The sequence below is a fragment of the Juglans regia genome, chromosome 15, assembly GCF_001411555.2.
Source record: "Juglans regia cultivar Chandler chromosome 15, Walnut 2.0, whole genome shotgun sequence".
Classification (NCBI taxonomy): Eukaryota; Viridiplantae; Streptophyta; class Magnoliopsida; order Fagales; family Juglandaceae; genus Juglans; species Juglans regia.
The window spans coordinates 16,217,918-16,238,867 of NC_049915.1; the positions used below are offsets into that span (position 1 = coordinate 16,217,918).

A 20,950-nucleotide genomic window follows, 5' to 3' on the forward strand; every position below is an offset into this window, starting at 1 on the left:
CCTAAATAAACGTGTCACCTCAGGTTCTCTCCCACAAAAAATTAGACATTCATGTTTTGTTTTCATCTTTTTTTTTTTTTTTTTTTTAATCTAAACAAAGAAATATGCATTGTATTTCATGACTATTGTCAACAAAGATATGAAAAAGAAAGGGTGCATGAGTACCATGGACGTACACTCCGATATAAATTGGGAGTTGGGTTTAGATATCCTAGAGTAGTTTCTGTCCAAAGTTTAGGTCTTTAAGTAATTAATTAGAGATAAATATTTTACAGCCATCGAGTAATTTTTTCAAATAACAATATTATTAATGCATGGCCAATAATGACGTGAAACTTATTTTATGTATTAATTATCTCTATCCAACTTTAATTTTAGAGTTTAGTAGATCAGTACTAGATCAACGATCGATTCAACGTGATGATCTCTAGAAGATTCAAATCCAGAAAAGTAAATGAGTTTTAACGCAAATAACACATTAATATAAGATCAGGAACTCATTAACGTCGTTGTTCCGGATCGATCCATAAATGAAAGCAAGCTTAAAGTTTAAACTCGTTTCATGAGTTTGCATTGACTTTTTAATGCTGTTTCATGTTATTATCAATTGACGTTAATGGCACAAATTAAATAGAAAAATGCAGATGGAAAATTCTCAACAGTGAAAGAGATCGAGGTACGTACGTAGCTAGCTATCTAGGTAGATATAATAGGGACTTTAATAATAATAATAATCTTCTTAGGGTAATTATCAATGAACTATTTAAGCATATAAATATATAATATAGTTTGTAATTTGTCTTAATTTATTTGACTTATAAACATCGCCACAAGATAATTAGAGTGTTTGATCAGCAATTCGATTGTAGAATTAGAAGTTTTTTATGACGATGAATGATTATATTTGAAAGTTTTTACGCTACACACTTTTTACGTGGCATAATTATATTTAGAAGATATATAAATTTTAAAAATCTAAATTTTATAAAATAAATTATATTATATAAATAGTGTGCAGTGTAATTAAAGACCTTCAAATATCTAGCACTCCTCGATGACCTTCAAATAGATTGAAGTGAATGAATAGAAGCAATTAATGCTGAATATTAATCGTACACATACTTTAATTTATTATTAGAGTTAAAACTAATGAATTTCAGTACATCATGTAACGTTCGGGTAAGGGTAACGAATTAATGATCGATCTTGAATGAATTTTGGCATACAAAAAGGGTATTTAATGAATATTAATACATGCATGTAACCTTTCCTAAAGGTAAATACTATATTTAATGAAGAGAAATGTTTTAGCTACAAAATATCTCATAAAAGTAAATTTACAAACTGACATATATAATTTGATGCAGTGCGTTAGATTGTAAAACTAAATTTAATATAAGTGTATCATATGAAACATATTAGTTTCTAAATTTACTTTAAAAAATACTAAATTTATTACCATTTTTTCTTGATTTCTTCCTCCATCTATATTCTTGATATCTAGCTTTATGGTTTATTTTTATGCAATGGGATGGCTGGATCGAGGAGAGATTTGAGTACCCTGAATCTAACCAATTAAGCTTAGTTTAGATTGAAAGGGACTCAACCCATCTTATATTGATCATTATAATTTTTACAAATTTTTATACAAAATATAATAAATAAATCAACTTTTTCAAATTTTAAAATAATAATAATATTAAAAAAATAATATTCTAATAATATTTTATTCAACTTTTAACTTTCATCTCAACTCATTTCATTTAAACTCAATACTATCCAAGGTAATTGAAATAGGTGATGACACCAATATTCTTTCTCTCAATTCTCTTATTTTGTTTTATATCTTCCGTACCCTACTTTGTTGATTTTTACACATTATTTAATTTTTCATTTTTAAAATTTGTCTAGAAAGTTTTTTGACATTGAAAAATTTCAATTTTGAAGGAGAACTTTAGAGAATAAAAATATATGCATTTGCTTAATTAATTTCCTTAATTCCACAACAAATAAAAACAAAAAGAAGATACGTAGTTTCCACTTTTTATATTATCAATTTTTCTCTAAAAGCTTTATACTTAGATTTTGATATTATTTATTTATTTATCAATGTCATTGCTATATAATGTGCATATATTAACTTGAAATATGTACTTCTGAAGTTTATAAAACTTCAACTCCTTTTTAAGCATGACTCTCTGATCTCTCTCTCTCTTTTCTTATTCTTCTTATTCTTTCTGTATTTGTTTTCTTTTATTTCTGTCACTTCCTGATACTAATGATCTTAAATAAACTTTATTTTTTATTCTAAATTTTTTTTTTAAAGAGAAATTCTATTTACAATCCCCGCTCAGAAACTGCACGTGAAAACCATTCATTAAATAGAAAAAAGTATCATTTTAAGAAGGATATTATTATAATTTTAAAAAATTTAAAGATAAAATTAACTAGACTTATATAATAAAAATTGTACTAACATTGCTCTTTTTTAAATTCCATTTTAATAACCCAATTCAATCCCCAAAAAAGGGACTCCCGGGCTGGATTACTATGATCCCAAATATATATGTTCCAAAAAATGTGACACACACATATATATGTATATATATCCAATATAACATCATGGAGCTTTTAATCAATGGAGGGATATTGGGGCCGCGATTTGTACACTTTTGTCTTCTGCTATTCAGATAGTAGCTGGCTTGGCAGCTTTACATGCACCCCTTTTACATGGTCATGTGCAACGTACAGCAACTTTATATATGAGATATTCCCTATTCCTCTGATCAATTATTGTCCTTTCAAACTGATCAGTTTAATTGATCTCAAAAAAATGCAGGAAAGTCTCCCTTTCTTTCTGCACATTATGGCATTCTCTGGTCTATTCTCTTCACCCTTCATCCACCCACAACTTCAGCATCTCGTTGCCAAAATGACCCTCCTAGACTCTTTTTTGTTCTATGTCAGTACAAATGTCTCAACCCATATATGTTTGATCAATCACTTATATATATATATGTGTGTGTGTGTGTGTGTGTAATGTGAGATATTATACTCTTTTTATTAGTACTTTGACTCATGGTTTTCTATATTAGGTTGTGCATTTCGTGGACAAGCTGGGGATATGGCATAGACTTCCGGTAATTCTTGGAGTTGCTTATTTAGGGATCAGAAGACACCTGCACCAACGTTATAATCTGTTGCATGTCGGAGGAACCAATGGCCGGACATATGATGCCGACGAATTCGCCTATCGGACGGCAGACGGAACATGCAATCACCCTAGTGATGACACAGTGGGTAGCCAAGGAACCTTTTTTGGTCGGAACATGCCTCCATCAACTTCACAATATGGGGTAAGTCATGTGTTGCATCCTAATTATAAATTTACTAACCACCTTTTTGTGATGTTAGAATTGGGATCTGTCTTGCATGAAAGTAGTTATTGGTAGTAATTCTACATGACAGGAACCTAAAACTTCAGGTTTTGCCAAGCAAACAAAGATTACTTTGTTCTTTCACTTCAGGAATAAGTCATGATACAAGTCCTTTCCCTATTCCCTTTTCTCTGTCTAAGGCCTAGAAACCCAAGAATTCTTCCCAAACTGATCTTAACATACTCCATCAATAAAAAAACTGTGTTGTATATCTATCTTCCTTATAAATTCACGAACTGTGTTGAATTTGGCATCTTAATCTACCATCTTCTGTTAATCCTGCAATATTCCATTGTGAAGTACTGCTCATTAATTGATGGCATCTTTTAAAGGGAATCCATATCAACACGCCCACTAAAGATATATAGCATTCCAGCACCTTCAAGCAATTTATAATATTTGAGTAAAAAGTGATTATGTGCAGCAGTTGACCTGTTTATTAATGATTTTGATAGCACAGTATACCATTGATGAGGGCCTTCCCCCTCCTAAATGAAAGGTGCTAAAAAAGGGACAACAAATACAAATAAACACACACGTTTGGGTGAGTATACTGCATACATATACATAGATACATACATATATATTTTGATATTTTTGAGTGAGTTGGCATATATCCCCAGCCTCTCAAGTACAGTTCCTACTGATTACTGTCATTATAAGTGTGTTCAGAAGTTCATGATTATATAAGTTGTAAATATGGTGGCAGATTTCTTAGCAAAAGAAGGTTCTAAAGATAGAATAGCTGATTTTATTGGTGATGATCAATCGGTGCAAGGGAGTCTTCGGGGTTTAGTTCGCATGGATAAATTGAGAATTTCTTATATTTGACATTGATGTAATTTTGGTTTTGATGAATCGTGTAATTATGGTTTTCCTCCACCTCAGTGAGGGAGTTTTAATAATAAGAGGCTTTGACCTCGCCTTAAAAAAAAAAAAAAAAAGGTTGACATTTGTGTTCAGAAAATTTTACCCTAAATTGTTATATTATTAACAAACTCAACTACAAAATCTTCAATTTTACATAATAAATTATCACTCTTTTGATAATTTACATGCTCAATCATGATGTAATCGATAAAATTATACCGATTTTATCGACCTTAACAACTAATAATTAGTCTAAACCAATATTATTCATATATATTTCTGAAAAATAATAACTGAATATGGATATTGCTGATACATATTATAATTTGGATGACAAAGTTTTGGAAAAAATGATACTGGACGTCAAGATTTACTTTCCCTTTTAAGTTTTCCAAAACAAATGACAGTTTTATTTATTTATTTAAGCACACATAGTATTAATCTTCTTCACTTGAAATTATACTGTATGGTAACAAATGCTTCCTATCTATTTCTCTACAGCTGCTAGAGCCTCATCCAACAGTAGTAGCCACAAAGCTTTTGGCGAGGAAAGAATTCATTGACAATGGAGATCAATTTAACATGATAGCCTGCTCATGGATTCAGTTCATGATTCATGACTGGATTGATCATTTGGAGGACACTGAACAGGTTAGTTTTGACTCCAAATTATCTCATTCTATGCTTGCTTTCTAGCAAGTAAATTGCAACATATATAGATTTTTTTTTATGGTCTTCCTCTGCCTGAAGTGAGGACTTTTTTTCAACAATCATATTGCAACATAAGGATGTATATATATATATATATTGATATCTAATTGATTGAACAGTACTTATTTATTACTTTCTACTTATCTGTCAATCATTTGATACTACGGGATTGAGAGGCAGCCATCATGTGGCTCAAACAAATAACAATCTGTTTAGACACATATATTCATCAATTAAGCAAGAGAAATTATTGTTTCATAATTCTTTTAAACAGGTGGAAATCAGTGCTCTTGATCAAGAGATTTCAAGTGAGTGCCCCTTGAATTCATTCAAGTTTTTTAAGACCAAAAAAGTTCCCACAGGCTCGCCTCATCCAAAGATTGGCTCTTTGAATACAAGGACTCCTTGGTGGTAAGTAATTTGGAAGTATTTCCTGTTAGTCTTATCAGTGATGAACACACCATTAAGAGTGCTTGCTCAAATTTACAACTTACTTCAACAAGTTTGAACGAGTTTGCATTCGATCCTTGCTCTGCCTGCATGCATAGAAAATGGAAGAAAATGAGAACAGTTTTTTTGAAAACTGGGAATTCCACGTCAAAGAATGTAAGATCCAATGTTTACTTTTCTTTCCTCCCTTTCCTCAGCAACCAAACAAAGCATTTGGGTGGAATTATCCATATGCAATTGACTAAAAATATTTATCAAAGAAAAAACTTAGTTTTTAGTTAATTACAGATAGAACTGCAAATGAAGCTTGTCTTTGTAAACAATGTCATATCATGTGTTCCAATTTGCTCAACATGTTAATAAGCAGAATGAAAAAAACATAAAAGAGAAGAGGGAGGATTTCACGCTCGTTAAGATTTTCGGGAAACATGATGCAAAAACTAAAATTGATGGGATTAGATAAATTTACTTATTTCAAATAATTAAATGAGAATAAAATATGGAGTCAGGACTCAAGTTTAGGATCTTTGTTTTGATACCAAGTTATAAATCATTACTTGTCCTAAAAACTTGAACCAATGAAAAAACTAGAACTAATTATTTCAATTACATTTGGAACTCACCTTCTGTGGCAAGTTTCTGCCAAACTGGAACTCCTCTAGTTTGGCAGAAAACAAACCATTGCAAAAGAATATATGCATTTTGAGAGAAGTGGAGTTCTTTTGACATGATTAGGGATGGGAGTGTGATATATGGGAATAACAATGAGGGCATGAAAAGGGTGAGAACATTCAAAGATGGAAAGTTGAAGATCTCAGAAGATGGGCTTCTTCAGCATGATGAGAAAGGTATTCCTATCTCAGGCGATGTACGAAATTGCTGGGCTGGCTTTTCTCTTCTACAAGCCTTATTTGTCAAAGAGCACAATGCTATATGTGACATGCTAAAAGTACGTATGCTAATTTGTTTCCATTTAACTTCTATGATCCTTTTTCCCCATGGTGAAAGTGGATACTTATGTACTTGAACAGTTTCGACATCTAATTTTTACAAAGAGAAATGACGTTCTTCATCTTTGATTTTATCATTCTCAGTCATACCAACTGTACGACACATTTAAAGAGCTTTTTAAAACATTGCTCTTTCAGTCCTTGGTTTTACACCAACATTTTTCAGAAAACTTGCAATGTTACTGCTCTTAAGATCAAAATGCTTTATTTCTGTTGCATAATTTTTTTTTTTTTCATATGGAATCACCAATCTGATAATGTACGCACTTTCTAACATGGAAATATATATTGTTTAACTAGTGATTTAGTTGATTGCTCTTTGCTTTTAGGTACATTATCCTGATCTGGTTGATGAGCAGCTGTATAGGCATGCCAGATTGGTGACCTCAGCTGTCATTGCTAAAATTCACACCATCGATTGGACTGTTGAACTCTTGAAAACAGATACTCTTCTGGCAGGGATGAGGATCAACTGGTAAGATAATAAATTAAAAATATATGGCTTTTATTTTATTTAAGTAATGGTAATCACAGAGGTTTGTGCAAGTTGTGAGAAAAAAAAGAAATCCAACAAATTTGAGAGTACTGTTTGGTGCAACTTTGGTGGCAATCGTTCTCAGTTTAGATTTGGTGGAAATCAAAACATGAAGCATGTTTCCTTGCAGGTATGGACTTTTGGGGAAGAAGTTTAAGGATTTATTTGGACATATTCTGGGACCCATACTGAGTGGATTAGTTGGTCTTAAGAAGCCGAGAGATCATGGTGTTCCCTATTCAATGACTGAAGAGTTTGTTAGTGTCTACAGAATGCATTCACTTCTACCCGAAAACTTTGTCCTTAGGGACATTACATCTTCAACTTCAGAGGACAAATGCCCTCCTGTACTAGAAGAGTACTTCCTCTTTTCTCTTCTCACATTGCAGTTTCTTTTATACCTTTAATGGTTTTCTTGCATTTTGCTGTAAAGAAAAAGTTGGAAAAAAAAAGAGCTTTCAACCAATCAGTAGAATTATTATTCTGCAAAGATTGAAGATTTGAACCCAACTCAAACATACACTCAAACAACGAGATCACACAGAGAGAGAGAGAGAGAGAGAGAGAGAGAGAGAGAGAGAGAGAGAAAGAAGGAAAGAAAGACAAATCAACAACACACCAACTAAATTGAAGATTCAAAACCCAAATCAAGAATACACCTAAAAACTGAAAATTCAAAAGCCAAATTGAAACCAAAGCATCCCATAAATTGAAATCCAAATCAACCCAAAGCCCAAACGAAGAAAGAAGGAAACAGACTTGTGCATGGCGGTGTCATGCCACATTTAAAACCAGAAGCCACATAGAGAGATACTGTCATTTGGAGGTGGAGGAGGAGGAGAGCAGCACAAGGTAGGAGGAACTCAGACTCGGTGAAACTCAGTGCTGATTCAGGATTTTCAAATCTATAAAACCTTTTTGATATATAAATATAAGACTAAGATATATTATATTAAATGGAGGTGAGGGTATTAAAATTATTGGGGTGGATATAATCTACTCCCCTGCCCTCTTAAGGTAAATTGTTTAGGGCATGTGGTATTGGTATTTTGTGTTAATATTGTCATTTAGGTTTTCTTAATGACTAATGCTATCTTCTACACTTAAATCCTATCATATTGAGGTGCCATTGTCAGTTGATCCTTTAATCTTTCTTTAAAATATAGGAATTGATCTAATAGTTATAGTAGTAGTGTCACGTCAGCATAGTGAGATAGAAATGCTATAAGGATATGGTATATAGCAAAGTCTTTTTCCTAATCATTTAAATGGAAAAAGAAGTATAATTAATTTTCTGTTTCTTTTTTAAAATGAAAACATAAGGGAGAAAAGGGAGAAAAGGGAAAGCAGTTCTGTAACACAAAATGAATGTTGCCAGGCCAGAAACAGTACATGATTAACTTGACTTGGTGTGATACTCCAGGGTACCTATGAGGAAATTGGTGGGTAGTGAAGGAGAGAGAAGCCTATCAAGAATTGGAATGGAACAAATGTTGGTATCAATGGGTCATCAGGCTTGTGGGGCAGTCACATTATGGAACTATCCATCATGGATGAGAAACCTAGTAGCCCATGATATTAATGGTGAAGATAGACTAGATCCAGTTGATATGGCAACCATGGAAAGTAATCCATCTCATTCTTCATTTTCTATACATAGTTTCCATTTTCTTTAATATCTCAACAAACATAGCTAGATCTAACTTGATAAATATTGCATGATTGATTAGTCTATAGAGATAGAGAGAGAGGAGTTGCTAGGTACAATGAGTTCAGGAGGAACTTACTACTGATTCCTATTAGCAAGTGGGAAGATTTGACAGACGATGATGATGTTGTTGATGCACTCCGTGAGTTGTATGGAGATGATATGGAGAAGCTTGATCTGCTGGTTGGCTTGCATGCAGAGAAGAAGATCAGAGGATTTGCCATAAGTGAGACTGCTTTCTTCATCTTCCTACTAATTGCTTCAAGGTATACTCCATCTAAAAGCGTTATTTACCATTCTTTTAACCATCGTTCTTTAGTCATTTACTGACGTAGCATCAAATGATTGACATATAAGTAAAAGATAGTAAATAGTTTTTAATAATTATACGACATATGTGGGGTTGATGAGTAGCACTTCTCATACTCCATTTCTTGCTCGATCAAAATTAGACTTCGGATTTGTTGTCAGACACTTCATGCTTTTCTTGTGTACAATAATGTTGGTTAGGAGGCTAGAAGCTGATCGCTTTTTCACAACCAATTTCAACTGCAAGACTTACACAGAGAAAGGTCTAGATTGGGTTAACAAGACTGAGACTTTGAAGGATGTGATCGATCGGCACTTCCCTGAAATGACAAGAAAATTTATGAGGTGTTCCAGTGCATTCTCAGTGTGGGATTCAATGCCAACTCCGGCTAACTATATACCATTGTACTTACGATCGGCTTCATAATGATGTTCTATTTAGCATTTCCAATGTGCAGTGGTAATCTTGTATTTTTTGGATTGGCACCAGATGTCCGAGAACAACATCCCGAGTAATCCCGAGGGTGGTAATCTTGTTATACTCTTGTATTAGAAAAGGAAAAAAAGAATTATAGGAAAGAAGAATAGACCATCAAGATTATAGGTCAAACATGAAAATACACGTACTAAATCAAGAGATTGATTGATATTATAAACTTTTAACCTGATTAAAGTTATCCCCATCACACGGATCAAGTATATCATTGTTTTTTTCCCACCAATAGAACATGACCCCTTAAAATTGCTTGCGCCCAATAGTTCGAATCTAAGACCCTTACCGCTTGAGCTAACCCCTATGGGTTAATTGATACGGATCAAGTTATGAAATGCTAATGCTTCTATATCTGCATATTATCATTTTACAAATTATTGTAGAGACTCATTGTATGTGAAGTCTAACGTCTCCAGTGCAGCTATCAAGATATATCTCATATTTTTAACAAATGGAGCTTGTAGCTAGCAAGAGTTGATCGTGGTAGAGCCTTTCAACCTCCTTAGGGAATGGTGGTGATGGCAGCTTCCATGTTTAGAAACGAAAATGGTATGTCCTAAAATTCAAGAGAAACAGGATTCCATGTTGACATTAATGCAGGGGATTACAGAGCATTTAAGATAAGGAAACTTAAAACAAAGATTCCAAGATTTTATGAGGATGTATCAAAACTATAACAGCAATATTCGTTGAAGATAAGATATATAGCACACTACACTATCAACTGCTGCAAGTCTGAGTGAAAACAGGCATAAAACACGAAGATACAGCTTGTTTCAGGAAGAATAGTCCTTTATTACTGAGAGACTCCTAAGAACAAAGCAGCTCTACTGTCTGATTATCAGGAAGAAAAGATCCGCGAACATCATAACCTTTGCTACAAGCAACATGCAATACATAGAAAGGCCCTGAAAACAAGAAACAAAGAATTGTTACTACATAAGTTTTTTTGGATCTGTAGTTGATTTTTATTACTACATAAATGAAATGCACAAGGATATTTTTTTTTTGATAAATAAATCCTATCATTTTTATTATTCTTTTTCACATTTAAATTCTAATAATCTGGGGTTCAATATACAGGCAATTCAATAGTGAGAATCTAAAATACAGCAGTCTGGATACATGAAGATCTCTCTTCAAAAAAAGGAATGATACTATGACAAACAAATATAGTTCTACTACAGAAGCTACAGATTAACCTTATCTCTAAGCCAATTTCATGACGAACAATAATATTTGTAGTCCTAGGGTGTGCAAGTCCTGCACACTCCCTTTAAAAAAAAGTAGGTAAATCTAGGATCCACATGAAAAAGGTCATTTTTTTAACAGTGGACCCCACTTTTTTGTTTTTTTCAAAGGGAGTGCGCGAGACTTGCACACCCTAAGACTGTATCATTACTCTTTCATAACCGAGACCAACTAAGTTTATGAAAATTTCAACAAAAGAAATATTTCAATCGAGAAATTCTGAGCCAAAAAATTCATTTGGCAATCACTTTAATTACATCCAATAAGATCCCACAAGTTCCTTGAATGATTTTTTATTTTATTTTTTATGTCAGGGAACCTCTCCAAGGTAGGACCCTTCGGACCCACTCCTGCAGAGTAAACCCCGGTCTACAAGTTCCTTGAATGCTAAACTGAACATAGCACGAAAAATTCATTTGGCAATCACTTTAATTACATATTCCGCACTCTGAAAAGCATATCATTGAAATAAATAATCTCAAATCTACCACCTACAATGGTTTTCAAGTATACTCTATATCTCATACTCCAAGCATTAAAAACCAAGCACAACAGTTTCCATGAAAAAAAGTATAACTTTTACATCCAAGCAAAGCAGGACATCCACCGGCTAAAAGCTGGGAGAGCACATAAAACATGGAGAAGAAATATCTCGCTGAAAAAGGAGAGAACCAATGTGATATCTCATAGTTTACACTCTTGCATCAACTGGAAGAGATGTGATCATAATAGCTTCTTTCAGTCCAAATAACCATCACATTAGCAGATAAACCACTCTCCAACCAACTTCTCATCAACTAGCCAAACAAAAATTGTATCATCGATCCTAACCGTACCACTGATAATATACATCATATCAGAATAAAACTTACTAATGACTGAAATCCCACAGACTAGAAATTTATCAGAAGAATATTCAAATATAATACGTCATTGGATAGCTTCTAAACACAACAAAACCACACTCTAGGAAGTAATCATATCCATACTCCTCCACCTTACAACATGAATTCATAAACTTTACATGTAGAAATCAGAAGCAAATGTAGCCTACCAAACAACTTAATGATTAAGAGAAAATAAAAAATGGCAAACAAATGAGAACAAGAAACCCAAAAGGAAAAATGATATCGATACCTAAAGCCACGCTAACTTGCATCAATTCGATCTATTTGTATTTACACAATATCCCAATTAACAATCTACATAAAGAAAAAGAATGCAGCAAGCAAAAGGCCCCAAATTGTGCAACCTCAATCCCAGCAAATATTATTCACATGAATAATGAATTTTACCTCTTGTGGAACCGTACTGTCGGGCCATTCTAAGCCGAAATGGAGGGAATCATTCCGGTCTTCCTGGCGTAATCGAATATGCCACCGGCTTCGATGACGGGGCCGGCGTCCCCAATCGGCTTCAACCTGTACTCCTTGCCGGTCGTGTGATTGATCAGACGGCTCTCAGCGAGCTCAATAGTCAACGTGTCCCCGGTCTTACACTCCTCACAGATTCTCCCCTCGGATTCCAGAGGATACACCTCCCCCGTGGCCACCGAGTTCCTGAAGAAGATGCGCGCGTAGGATTCCGCCACCACAGCCGCGACCCCAGCAGCGCCGAGCGCCACGGGGGCATGCTCACGGGACGAGCCGCAGCCGAAGTTGTAGCCACCGATGACGATGGAGTATTTCGTCTTGGTCTCGTTGGGTTCCACGAAACGAGTGGTATAGGAGTCGGGAAGGCCGATGAGGGCGTAGGAACCGAGTTTTTCGTACTCGTCGGGCTTGGAGGGGACGAGGGTGAGGTACTCGGCGGGGATGATCTGGTCGGTGTCGATGTTGTCACCGACGACGTAGCATATGCCATGGAACGAGGTGGAGGTTGAGGATGACTTGTCGTCGGCGGCGGCGGATGCTCGAGGTGCGGCGAAGGAGAATGAGGAGCTTTGGGAACGAGCGGTGAGGGGTCTAAAGGGGTGGAATGGGGTTGTGGCGAGGAATTTGAGGAAGTGAGGGACAGTGGGAGAGAGAGAGGATCTGGGAGAAACGGTGACTCTGGTTAAGGTAGGGTTTGGGGAGCACGACAGGGAGGCCGCCATTTCTATTCCGGTCAAAAGAACCAGCAGAGTCACGAACAGTGGGTTAGTGAAGTTTGCGATAGAATAATGTGTCACATGGACCAAACAGGTACTTATGGTATTATGTACGGAATGTGCCACGTCATCATAAGAGATTTGAAGCTAAGATTTATTTATTTATATTTATTTTAAATAATGATAAAATAGGGTATTTTGTCAAAAATAAAGTTTTATCATTATTTTATGAAAATAACCCCTTAAGACATGTTAAGAAAAAATTGTAAAATTATCTTGTCACTTGCATCGCTCATATTTTTTATAAGTAAAATGCTTCTTATAGTTGCAATTTTATTTACATAATTATATATATTGATATGTTGAAATTTATAACATATGTAAAATCTAAAATTTGAAATTTAAATTAAAAAATAAAATACTAATAAAATTGAATTGTCATTCAGCACATATAATATTGTGCATTAAATAATACATATGTATAACACTGCTCTTTTTCTAAACGTCATAAGTATACTTATGAATCATATTTTTTTCCATGTATTTGTAAAAGAAAAATTCTGCTCAATAGTCAGTTCGGAAACAACACATTGCACACCAAAGGAAAAAATCGAGTCTAAATACCAGGTCACAAGTCTCCCTTAGAATGAAAATTCACAAGCTTTTCTCACTTTTTTCTTCCCCCTTCCCTTTCAATTTTCTCTCATTCCTCCCCATTCTACTCTCTCCCTCTCTCAAGTTTAGGCTTCCCCATCTTCGATGAACACAAAATTTTGTCTTTCATCTATTCCTTCTTTGTCCTCTCTTTTTGACGAACACGAGATCTGTTCATCGAGATCCCCCTCTGTTCCTTCTCCTCAAAGAGAGAGAGAGCAAGAGAGAGAGTGGAAAGCTTGAGAGGAGAGAGAGACAGAGATGTGGATGAGAAAATGAGAAAAGTAATGCTATATACAGTCGTGGAATGCGAAAGTACCGTACAGTCGATTTAAAAAAGAGTGGAGTACTCCAATATTAAAAAATTAATTTTTTTATATGAATATCGTATTTATTTACTTTTTTCAAATTGATTGCGCGGCGCTCGCACACTCACAACTGCAACTATCATTTATCAAATGAGAATATGAAAAAAATGGAAAAATGGAAGGAAAAAACAATGATAGGATCAATGTGGTGTATGGGCTGCTATATAGTAGTACTCTTTTAAAAATTGATGTAATAATTATTAGTAATCTTAGAAGACAAATTTATTTAATAAAAATCTAAAAAGGTTATTTATTAATGTTATTCAAGAAAAATGAGAATGGACTACTATGTTAGTCATGAATAGGGGTGATACATGGTCAGTCCAGACCGGACAGGTCGTTTTGGTCTGGACTGAGACTGAGATCTATCGGTCTTGATCCATGTTTTAGAGGACTGAAAAGTTTTGGTTCAGTCCCGGTCTAGAGTTTTCCCACCTCGAACTGGACCGAATAAAAAATAAAAATAAAAAATATATTATATATATTATTTATATAATAATTGTACAATTTATTATGTAATTTTCATATAACCAATTACCATTAACAATATAAAATTTTAAATATGTTATTAATACTTGTTAATATTCTATCAATTAACTAATATATAATATCAACTAGCTAATTATACAATAATTATATAAATTAATAATGTAATTTTCATATAATTTATTATCATTGACCATATAAAATATTTTTTTATTGAGTTAGTTACATAATTCACATTAATAAGTTACTTAATTTTAATTTAGTATTTTAAATATTTTTTTATTAATTGATTTAAAAAAATAAAAATAAAACTAAAAAAATAATTGAGCTGGACTGAGCAGACCGACGGGTCCCTATGGGTGTTCGGTCCAATCTGATCCAAGAAAATGATGGATCGAAAATGTTCGATCTATCATCGGACTAGATCGGACCGACCGATTTGCACCCTTAGATATGAAAAAGTAGCCCACCTTGCGATTAAAAGAATGCACAATGTGGCACAACCAATGTGTTAGTAACTTAGTACTTCTATGCTTTTTTCTTTGGAATATATAGTTCTATATTAATTGTCAATTGATATGGTTACCCTTTATTCTGGATGTCCTTTTTAAATATGCCTTTTATATGATAAATATATATATATATATATATATTTAAACCATTTAAACATGTGATATCAATGAATGTTATAAGTAATAGCAAATAATAATTTTTTTTGAAGGCATTTATACCACAAGCATTACTATTCACAAGCTTCATATATCACACACCATAATTTTTTTTTGTTTTTATTCTTCTTAAAATAATTAAATTATTCTACTCATCATCTATATACCACACATTTGGTAAGAGAAAAAAAAAAACATAAAAAGGGTGGTGTGTAGTGTATGAAGCTTATGAATAAAATTTTTCTTTACACCACATACCATCCACGTGATATAATTTGATTTGAAAAAATAATTTAAAATTTTGAATTCTATAAATAAAAATATGACATGTGAATGATGTGTGGTGTAAAGGCCTTCTAATAGCAAATCCAAAAATAGAAAAAATCTTTTAGAAAATAAAAATACAAGATTAGTTTATACAACTAATCCATATAAGCTCTTGTATAAACTTGAAATAGCAAATCCCTATCAACTCTTGTATAAATTAAAAAAGGTTTGTGTCACCCTTATGAGTGCAGTAAGAGTTCTATATGGAGAATAGTTGAATCATCATTTGGAAGGTAATTATAAGTATAAAATGTGTTCTACACGAATTATTTGAAGCAGTGTTGCTCAAATGTGTAATAGGTTTCTATCTCCATGTAAAGGAGATTGAATAATGAATTTGAGAATCCTCAAGAAGTAGCTTGAGGTGAAGACGTAGGCAGTGTGACTGAACCTTATTAAAATACAACTTGAGGTAAGGACGTAGGCAGTTGTTTGGTTTATTTTCTTCATTTGATTTGATAATCATATGAATAAAATATCAAATTAAGAATCTTAATTTGATATTATCTCAAAAAAGAAGTAATGCCACACTTTGGATATGACCCAGGATTTTGATAGGGTGGATTGAAGTTATTTGACACATAGTTCTTAGTGGATTTGGGTTCAGTCCAGCTGTAATTAGTGTCACTTTTACAACACTGCTTTATGGGGCCTAAGTTTTCCATTTGTGTAAATGGTACTCAATCTGATTATTTCTCTTTGAGTAAGAGATTGCGCCAATGTGGCCCTTTGTAATCCTTCATTTCCATGCTAAGTGAAGAACCATTGAGCAGGGACCTTAGTAACCTTGTACAAAATCTAATTATTACACCTTAATCAGTTTTGGGGGGTTGCAATTATGTGTCTCACAGTTTATCTGTTGATGATTTGTTGATCTTTACCAGTGGTTCTAAAATGAGTTTTGATGCTTTAAAGGCTTCCATATCATGATCATACGAGTTGATCTTAGGCTAAAGAAGAGAAATCAACGTGAGAGTGTATTTCTAGTTCACAAGAAAACTCCTAGCTAGCAGCAAAAGACAACTAGTGGCTCGAAATACAAGCTTTACTAGTAAAAATCTAAGGCCATTCACTAAAAGAAATATTATGTTTTGGGTAGTCTAAAGTCATTGGAATAAGGCCCAAAATCGTTGCAAATTAACTTTTACCACATTTTATTGAGCACAAGGAGACTGCCAGGAAATCATCCTGACATCAGCATATTTTTTCGCCTTAACGATTCTTCATAAAAACCCAAGGCCATTCTTGTCGATTTTAGCTGCAAAAAAGCAGCTTACGTATTTGTCGCAAATCCCATGATTCCGATTGATTTTCTCACCGCAAGATCAGTGGTGCTACCTACTAAATTGTTTCGTCGCACAACAGGATTTGTATCGGTGATTTCAAAGTCGCTGGGAAAGTTAGCTGCGATTCCTCACACGTCGGAAAAAATTCCAAAAGTTTCAGCTTCGAAAAACTCATTTACGGCATCGAACATATCGCTGAACAAGTACAGTGCAATGCAATAGGTACGAGCGAAAGTAATTTAAATTGCAACGAATTCATTGGGTTTTTGGGCATGATTTTTCGGCGCAAAAGGGGATGCCTTTTTCGGCGTAATAGAAGCCATAAATACAATTGTGGCTAATCGTGTACAATGGTGTTTGGCCGTAAAATTGAGGGGCTGCCGAATCAACTACTTTAGGCACTCTCAATTTGTCCCACAATTTGGCAAATATGTAGATATGTAGAAATGTCCCCCTAATCGACATTCAAGGTGATTATTAGTAGCATAGTGCAGGGTTGGAACAATTACTTTTCAATTTGGCACCATAAACATTCAAGGTTTGACACTTAACAATTTATTGGTCCCTATTTCTCACTTCTAGATCTCTATTGGGTTTGCACATAAGGTTTTCACATTATCCCTATCCTAATGAATTTTATCTATATAATTCTTGTATGTATGACTGCATATGCATATATATATATATATGTATGTGTGTGTGTGTGTAAATATGTCATCATTCTACTAAATTGCATATATCACGATTCTACCAATGATACAAAAGAACCTAATTGCATTGAAGACTTGACACGATACTACATATAAACTGAATTAACCATGTCAAACATGTATATAGTAATTGATATGTCAAAGTCATTCACGTTCATTCACCAATTTAACACTCCCACAATGCTAAATACTTGCTATTTCAACATGCCAACAGTACTCAAAATCTCTACATATACATACTCCACAGAAGAATCTTTAGTTTCTAGGAGTTGTTGGGGTCTTGGCTAGAACACAACCAAATTAGCACTACCCTTACAAGGTGAATTGACTTGTTACAATATACAATGACATAAAGTCAAACCATAGCATGCATACATGCATAACCATTTTCTAGAATAACTTGTTAACATCACAACGAACTCTGCACTGAATGTTCTATCCTGTAGGAGAAGTACTTTCAATGGCCAAACTACTACAAAAATGCTTCATTTTTTATTCACTGCAATTGTACTTCATATGATCCAATATCCTCGTGAGGATATTGGATCCGAACCTTCTTATTGGTTCATCTATCATCATGAGATTTATTTCTAGTACAAATTCATATGTTTTTGCAATTTATATACAACATCCAATTATATACAAGCCTAAAATTTGTTGTTTTCCTAATCTATATTATTTTTGAAATTTCAACCTAAGATTTTCTTTACGTCGTATTGATCGTAGGAGCATGAACAAACTTGTGTATGATAGTAGTAAGTTTTTCATTTCGACTATAACATATGATGGGCCAAAAGCTGATCACACCATATCTCTAGTTACTAGAACATTTTTCAGATGAGAAAAAACTTGTTAGTTCAAAAAAACCATTTAAACAAAAAACATGAATAGCACCCATGTAATTGTTAGTTTAGATGAGAAAAAACTTATTAGTTCAAAAACTTGTTAGCTTATTCAATGGCCAATTTACCTACCATCCATGGAATTGAATAACATGCAATAAAATAACCCTATTTTGGGAATATTTAGTCTGGTCAATCAGTATAAGTTATTTACAGAAGATATGAATATTCATTCTTGGTGTGCACTATATATATTTAGATTAGATTCACAGATGCCATGCTAGTGTACTTGATCACCTACTACCCTACATTAATAGCCTATTTTTTAGTCTCACTCAACATAGTTTTTCATGGATAACCTAGAAACTCTTTTGAATGTTATAGTGTTCTTCCTATTTCAAGCACTCATACTTCTCCTTGTGTATTAACACGTGGTCCTTATCATCCAATCTGAGATTACTAATAAGGCCTTCAATGATGTTGTTAAACCATGCATCCTCTGAAAATCTCACTAACATTATCTTAACTCTTAAGTTTTGACAGTCTACAACAGATTGTCCTAAAAATTTAGAAATCAATCAAACAATTTGAACATAAAACAATCGAAACTCACTTTTATTTTGAGCAAACAACGCTCACTTTGATGCCATTCATGACCAGAAAACCTCCCTAACATGATAAGGAATGTGAGGCCAAAAATTCCCTAACTGTAACTCTTTTAATTCTTTACAATTATTTCTGGTGCAACCAAATCATGCCTACCCTCACGTAGCTTACAGAGCATATCAAACATTAACACTAATCAAAATACACAAATTAAGTGAAACTATCCCTCCCTTTTACACGTATTTTTATCATCAACTAGTATTGAGAGAGCTGTCTGAAAAGGAAAATACAAGGCAATTTCTACAATCTGAATTTATAAAAGATCAAGAAACCAAATTACCTCTTTTTCTTTACCCTCTCCAACAAGAGAAGAATTCCTAGCTGTGTTGAATAAAATATTACTTTCAAATATTCTCTCCATGACACCTTCATTAAAAGTGTAGCAAAAGTGTAGATCAAAATACAAAATGAGTAACTGCTGACATTAGTGTGGCTAAGGATCTGTGGATTGAGTCTCTCTCTGAGACTCTAATTCTATCTCCAGTTCTAACATTCTAATGTTTATACGTTGCTCATACTCCCGCATATGGTCCCTCATAGCCACGAAACCACCTTCAATTTCTTTAATCCGATTTTGGTAATACTTTGCATTTTCCCTATTCTATTGATTTTCCTCAACAAGGAGTTCATACTCCTTATTGGATACTTCAAGAACTATAGATGATTTGGGCATAACAGAGTGGCCTAACTCTCTAGAATAACTTGACCTATGTCCCAGAACCTCTCTAAATATGGATGCTGCTGCTTCATTAGTGTGACATTCTGGCTCTTTGGCATTCATCATTTCAACCATCTGATTTTGTGGTATGAAGAACTTTCACCATTACCATGTTATAAGCTCTGATAGGCTTAGCTTTTAAGTTTCATACTTATTATGTTCTATCAGCTAACTAGTTCATCCTAAAATAATGCCAGGTTTATATATTCAGCTCACCAATTTTGAATATTACTAAACAATTTACAATATTCTATCCTTAAATTAAGCATGTAACCTTTTTGCTGGTACTTTATTGGGCATATAAGGATGATGATTTCTTAACTAAGACTTAGAGACAAAAACACAATATCGCAATACCATACACTAAACAATTCACAATAACACTAGTAGTGCCAACTATTTATGCATAAATAAGGTTGTGCTCACATAATTCTCTTTCATGGTTTGTGTGATGAATTTGTCCTTTTTATTTGACCAATGCGCATCGTTGTAAAATCAATCAGATTCTTGTCCTTCTAATATTCATAAATAGGCAAATCAATCAATTTACCACATCCCATTTCAAATAAAATGCAAACTTTGTTGACAACAAATTTGGATATGAAAAAAATTTTGATACCCTTCTTTCCATTAATACAACAAATGACATCCTTCTGCTTGTGTGGTTAACCCTTTGTTTACGCCTATTTTTTCTATTTTGATTGTATATTTTCTACAATAAAACACGAAATCAAGTTATCAAGCCATCAAAACAAACAACTTTTTAGTTTAGTTGTTTTATACAGAATATATTTTTTCCCTTATTTATTTTAGCTAAAAACTCATCATTTAATTATTTTGTACAAAATAGAAAACATTATGGCACTGTGTGTGTGTGGGGGAGGGGGTGCTCTTGTTTTCAGACGATCAATAGGGTGCTCTATAACTTAAATATAAACTAGTCCCACTGTTTTTAAGAGTAATCTCATCATGCCATTTACCACTTGCTGAATTTAAAAAGATATGTCATCGACTGCCAAGACTCTATGTTCTATACATCATCTTCTTCTAATGCAGATGTTGCCATTTTTTTAAATTAAAACACTTTTTACCAAGATATATATATAAATCCTACAATATCATATTATTAATGCTTACCTTGAATTCATCACTAACCCACCGACTGCAGAACCACTCTCAAACTGGCTGCTCTACCATCAAACCTCCATTAACTACTGCCTCTTCATGTGTTGCATATTTCAAATATTTCCGGTGCAACATGTAATGAAATGCATTGTATGCACAAGATAGCTGAGTTGTGACTGTCCGTCGATGATTTTTCTTAGTCTAATCCAACACAAAATTAGCCTACGAATTCCATTG

General features: G+C 33.7%; 2 protein-coding genes across 2 annotated transcripts; one reads left to right on the forward strand and one right to left on the reverse strand.

The window, feature by feature from the left end:
- Positions 1 to 2,798: 2,798 nt before the first annotated feature.
- LOC108997763 (alpha-dioxygenase 2-like) lies at positions 2,799 to 9,494 on the forward strand. The gene is made up of 10 exons (XM_018974143.2): positions 2,799 to 2,962; positions 3,096 to 3,356; positions 4,809 to 4,958; positions 5,293 to 5,429; positions 6,204 to 6,417; positions 6,808 to 6,953; positions 7,144 to 7,371; positions 8,437 to 8,639; positions 8,744 to 8,987; positions 9,232 to 9,494. Exons 1-10 carry the CDS (start codon positions 2,834 to 2,836, stop codon positions 9,455 to 9,457), a joined length of 1,938 nt encoding a protein of 645 aa, XP_018829688.1. The 5' UTR covers positions 2,799 to 2,833; the 3' UTR covers positions 9,458 to 9,494.
- A 591-nt stretch (positions 9,495 to 10,085) lies between these two features.
- LOC108997764 (3-isopropylmalate dehydratase small subunit 1-like) lies at positions 10,086 to 12,944 on the reverse strand. Its single transcript, XM_018974144.2, has 2 exons — positions 12,070 to 12,944; positions 10,086 to 10,431 (listed from the first exon to the last, which is right to left on the reverse strand). Exon 1 carries the CDS (start codon positions 12,867 to 12,869, stop codon positions 12,099 to 12,101), a length of 771 nt encoding a protein of 256 aa, XP_018829689.1. The 5' UTR covers positions 12,870 to 12,944; the 3' UTR covers positions 10,086 to 10,431; positions 12,070 to 12,098.
- Positions 12,945 to 20,950: the final 8,006 nt, after the last annotated feature.